The sequence below is a fragment of the Crocodylus porosus genome, unplaced genomic scaffold (assembly GCF_001723895.1).
Source record: "Crocodylus porosus isolate Cpor-Errol unplaced genomic scaffold, CroPor_comp1, whole genome shotgun sequence".
NCBI classification, from domain to species: Eukaryota; Metazoa; Chordata; order Crocodylia; family Crocodylidae; genus Crocodylus; species Crocodylus porosus.
In genome coordinates this window covers 24,016,388-24,021,690 of record NW_017728906.1, presented here as the reverse complement: position 1 = coordinate 24,021,690, position 5,303 = coordinate 24,016,388, and the positions used below count along the sequence as shown (strand labels likewise).

General features: G+C 46.9%; 1 protein-coding gene across 1 annotated transcript in view; it reads right to left on the bottom strand.

The window, feature by feature from the left end:
- The window catches only part of USP25 (ubiquitin specific peptidase 25), a 157,320-nt gene that overhangs the window by 55,781 nt on the left and 96,236 nt on the right, over window positions 1-5,303 (bottom strand). The window contains exons 11-12 of the mRNA XM_019557104.1: window positions 3,908-3,981; window positions 1,479-1,627 (exon numbers count right to left, since the gene is read on the bottom strand). Coding sequence (XP_019412649.1) covers window positions 1,479-1,627; window positions 3,908-3,981 — 223 coding nt within the window. The remainder of the gene's footprint in view (window positions 1-1,478; window positions 1,628-3,907; window positions 3,982-5,303) is intronic.

Below are 5,303 nucleotides of genomic sequence, written 5' to 3'. Positions count from 1 at the left end.
GCATGGGGACCCCCTCATACATTCCTCCACATGGTGTGCACTCCTTGCTGCACCCATGCAGGCGCTTGCACTCCGTGGCACACGGCTCTGGCCAGTGCTGCACATGGGGATGAGGACAGCAACCTCCCCAGCCTGCCTCTACTGTGAGGGCTACGTACAGAGTGTGTACAACTCCAGGTTAAGCCCTGCACTGGAGCTGGCTGCCGCCTTTGCCCCCCTGCCATGTAGGTCCCAGGACTCCATGGGGAAGCAGGGGTGAGGGTTCCCCTCCACTTCCAGCATAGTCCAGGGACCTGCACAGAAGGGGGCTGGGAAAACAGCCAGCTACAGCACAGGGCTGGATAAAGGCAGGCTGGGCAAGCTGCACTTCTCTCCCACACACGCAGCACTGGCTGGAGCCACGTGCTGCCGGGCACCAGAACCTGCACAAGCACCGCCGCCTGTTACTGCTGCTGGCAGCAGGGGCTGAATGCCATATGGTGGAATGTGGGGGGGGGTCCCCACACTCCCTCTTACATCCACACCACGCCCAACTGAGCTCAGGGCTCCTGCCCTCTACCCCCCCAGGCACAGGCTCCACAACCCACCCAGCTGCAAGCTCCCCCCACCCCAACTGCTTCCCTACCTAGTGCCCGGAGCAAGTGTGATGCCAATAAGGTCCCATGGGGTGGCTGTAGTAGTACAAGCAGCAGCCTAGCCTAGCAGTGTATGATGGCTGAAATGGGCTAGGCCATGAGGGTGGAAGCAAGGCACAACAGAGTATGCTGGGGGAGGGGGGGAGAATGCCTGGGTGCCTCACTCCCACCCTCGTGGATGGAAGGACTGGACAGGTTACAATTAGTTGGGGGGTGCCTGTGGGCTAGATGAAAGTGCCTAGCAGGCTGCATCCAGCCGGCAGACTGTACTTTGCCTGCCTCTGCTCTAACCTGACATGTTGGAATATGCAAATGATATTCAGTAAACTACAACGGGGCTGGGTTACATAAATGAGCACACTGCACCTACCTAGCACCAGCAACAGGCAGCAAAATGTGCCACAAACTATGTCATAGCCTATGTTGGCTGTATAGCTCTAGTAGTTTAGTCATGCCAACCATTTTCAAACAGGAATGTGGCAGCAGACCTTCAGTGTCTTTCCAGAAACAAAGAGTCTGCTGAAAACCAGCAGCATATCTCCAGGGCTCAGGTAGGACTGCACTAAGCAAATAGACACAAGTTTTACCAATAACTTTAAGAATTTGTATAGGCCTCTCTGGGTTGTGATGTTGTGGGGTAGGCAGTAGTAGTCATTCCTGCTCCTCACACATACATACACAGGAGGTACTACGAGGACGTGATTTATGATATGGCACGCATGATGACAGCGCTAGCCCACCTGATCCTTCAGTGCTCTGGGAGACCTGAAATGTCTATTTATACAACCTTGCCCTTGATTTACATCAAAAAGACCATTAGAAGAGCCAAAACATTTAACTCACCTCCTGACCAGACTTTGCAGAGTTTTCTGAATGTAAAGATTCAATCTCTCCTTCAATCATGGCAGCTTCTAGGCACTCATGCAGATCTTTAAAGCCATTAACCTGGAGTGGGTACTGGCCAAACATTTCTGTGTTTTCAAATTTCTTACCTAAGCAGAAGACAGATATTAACAGTTCAGGCTTCACAAATAAGTGTTTATCATTTAAACTTCTTACCACTCAAGTGTGTTACAGTTCCCAGTGCTGGTCCCATATTATGCTGTAGTCATGAGCAAATTAATTATATACAGCTTTGGAGAGGAAATATCAGAGATATTAAAATGACTATTTTCCTCCTAAAGCACTAACAGTTAATACCTGCATACAATTAGGCAATTTAACAATTATGTTTACTTCTCAACAGATGTGCATAGTGTTATACAAATATAAAATGACGATCCAACTCTGGAAATACAAAATAACCTCTCAGTGGGCAAGTCTACATATGCAAATACTGCTGGATGGGTTTAGTCCAGAGTAATTTACTCTGGAGTAAACCCACCCTGGGCAGGCATCTACACAAGCGCCCATTTGGGAGCAGATTTGCTGCTCCTGAAAGCAGTGTGCACCAGCCCTCTGCAGTACCCTCTAGATTCCCCCTGGGCAGTAGCCCAGGGGCTGACAGGGAGCACAGGGTCAGGAGACAGCCATCTCCTGGCAGGAGCTGGGAGATTGCTCCCTGTCGCCAGGAGCTGCCTGCAGCCAGGGCAGGCTCTGGTGACACATCCCAGGCAGGGACAATGTCCCCTGGGCCTGGCAGCAGGAAGCTTCTAGCTCCAGCTCCCTGACTGGGACCAGGGGGCTTGGAAAGAGCTGTGGGGGAGGAGAGGGGAACTACCCCTTCCCTGCACCTCTTTCCAAGCCCCATGCCTCGATCCCCAATTAGGTCATTGGGCTGGGACCTGCCTCTGACTGGGACAGTTCCTAGCCAGTCCTGGGATGCATGAGTAAGTCTGCACGTTGGAGCTGGCTGGGAACTGTCTGAAACAAGACAAACCCCAGCCAACTCCAGGATGCACACGCAAACTTCCCTGCACAGCACGTGGCTTGCCAGGAACTATCCCAGTTAGGGGCAGATCCGAGCTAGCTTTAGGCTGGGCAGGGAACTATCCCCATGCAGGGAACTCCCTGCCCCTGCTCCACAGTCATGAAGTGGGGGCTGAGAGCTCCCTGCTGCCAGGGCAAGGGGGCATTGTCCCTACCTCGACTCTGGTAGCAGAGCCCACCCTAGCAGTAGGCAGCTTCCAGGGGCAGGGAGCAATCTCCCACCCCATGCTGCCCAGCTGACAGGGAGTAAATTTGCTTCCAGTCAGTCAGTCTTACTGCGCATTAAGTACTAGGCATTTAATCTACTACTAACATTTGCAAGTAGCAAATTAACTGCTCAGTACAGCAAATTACTGTGAAGTAAGGGTCTCTACATGTAGACACAGATGTTTACTATGCAGTAATTTGCTCTACTGCACAGTAAAGGTGTCTCGTGTAGATGCACCCCAGATTTCTTAAATACATCTGCGCAGTCTCAGTAGAATCACAAGACAATAAAATGTGATAAAGGATTACTTGAAAAAAATAAGTTCTACAGCATTAACCCATAAGAGAGGACATTCATAATTTCTACCTTAAGAATACTGCACATCTGTGCAAAATGAATGTAAAGGACATCAAACTCAGAGACTGAGAAATGATGGTGACAAAAGGTTAAAAAAAGAAACTAATTCATTTTCATTTATTCTCTGGGTCAGAAAAGTCCAGTTTCATGACCAATTTCCTTGACACGCGGGTGATAAATGAAAACAATCCGATCTGAGTGCAGAGCAGAAGTAAGAACGTTGAAGCAAAGCAGTAAGTTTGGAGGATGGATTTAAAAGACGACAGTGAAGTGGGAAAGTCATCAGAAAGAGGATGTTTCAGATAGTAGGATAGTCTGTAAGTCTTGCAAAAGTGATAGGTGCTGCATTTTTTCAGAGAACACATCTCAGTCCAATACAAAGTAATTAATTTTTTTTTAACTGGGCTAAAAAAAAAAAACAGAGAGAAAGAAAGGGAACTGCTCACCAACAAGCAAAAATAAGACCTGCTCAGTTTAATGAAATAATGACCTCAAACCATGTTGTCAGTCAAGTCTCAGTAACAGCGAATTTATAACCCCCACCACTAAATTTTGCAGCATTTCAAATCTATTAGAAATTATTAGAAGTGTCTTCCGAGCTCATGATTCGTCACATATTTACCCCCATATCGCCTTGATTCATATACTAAAACATTCATTTCAAAATTGCTTTTTGATTAAAAAAATATTTCTGTGGAACAAAACAGGTATGGACATGTGTTAAACAAGTATAAACAAGGAGCTTTTCTAGCTGAATTACAATAAAATGCATGCATACCTTCAAGCACACCCACTGCTAGAAATCGTCCATAGAACAACTCTACCATTGGGTTCTTTGGCTTCTCTCCATCCCTAAAAACATTAAATATGTAACTATATGATGAAAAACAGTAACATCACACACTAGAAAACATAACACTTGGTTTATTATGGAAACAATATATAACAACTGTTATTAAAAATGAAATACTCTGCTACAGCCAAGCTTTCTACTTTTTATCTGAATGGTAATGTAGAGGTTAGCATATTTACAAAAGTAAGATCTATTCTGGAACTAAACTTAGTGCAGTTTATTAAGCGTTTTTTTCTGGATAATTCTGTGCATATTTTAAAAACCAGAACCAATTCACAAGATGGCTGAAAACATACATGAAGAGTTTTCTTTAACAATCCTGTAACATTTAAATGGTACAATTTGCAGATGTTCAGCATCCCAGATGATTTGCAACCTTGGGTGGGGCTCCACTCTCTGCTTCAGCTCAGCAGGGCTGGCCCTGCCTCTCTGCTCCCTGGCTGGAGCTCTGGCAGAGACTACAGGTACAATGGTGTCTGCCTGGCTTCCTCCTGCTTCCCACCATGATCCTTCCACCCCACAACGCTCCGTGCTCAAGCAGGGATTCCCCCCTCCCCTCTGCGTTACACAGTCACTTCCCAGCATTAGCTACCATATCACATGCTGGCTATGGTCCATGCTGTGGGAGACAGGACAAAGGCAGACAAGACAGTGTCCACTTAGGGCTTTTTATAGCTAATGAACAGGTAGCTGGTAATGTCCTTCCATTTCTTCCTTGGAACAAGTTGTTTAAGAAGAGCTTGATCTAACGAGAGCCTTTTGTCTTATTTTGATGGGCTGAAAAATGCTATCAACTCTCTGTACAGCTCCCTGCTGTGTAACAAATTGCTCCCAGCTAGCTCCCTGCTGGTCACGAGCAGTGAAGGGGGGTGGGACAGACAACCCCCTCCCTAATCAGAGATCACAGCATCCTGCCTGGACCTGGACACACCCCGCTCAGCTCAGACCTGTGGAAGGGAAGGGAGGGCTGCTCTAGCACCTCCCCCGGCATCTAGCCTGAGCCATTGCAGGCATATGTCTGCATTTATGGAATGAAAAGGGAATGTCTATCCACCTCCAAATCAGTTCAAGCGTTGCAGGTTACACTAACCTGCAACGATTGAATCAATTCAGGCTCAGGCTTTTTGAATGTCCATCCCTAACCATTAAGTTCATTAAGTCTCCCAAAATATAAAAAGGGAGCAAAATCTTAGGGATAGATCCTGTTCTAAATGAAATCCCATTCAACTTTGATTCCCTGAAAAAAAACATTAACACAGAAGGTGGATGCGTATTCCTCCACTTCCTCCTAGCTGTTGTAACAGTCTATGACTAAGAATAC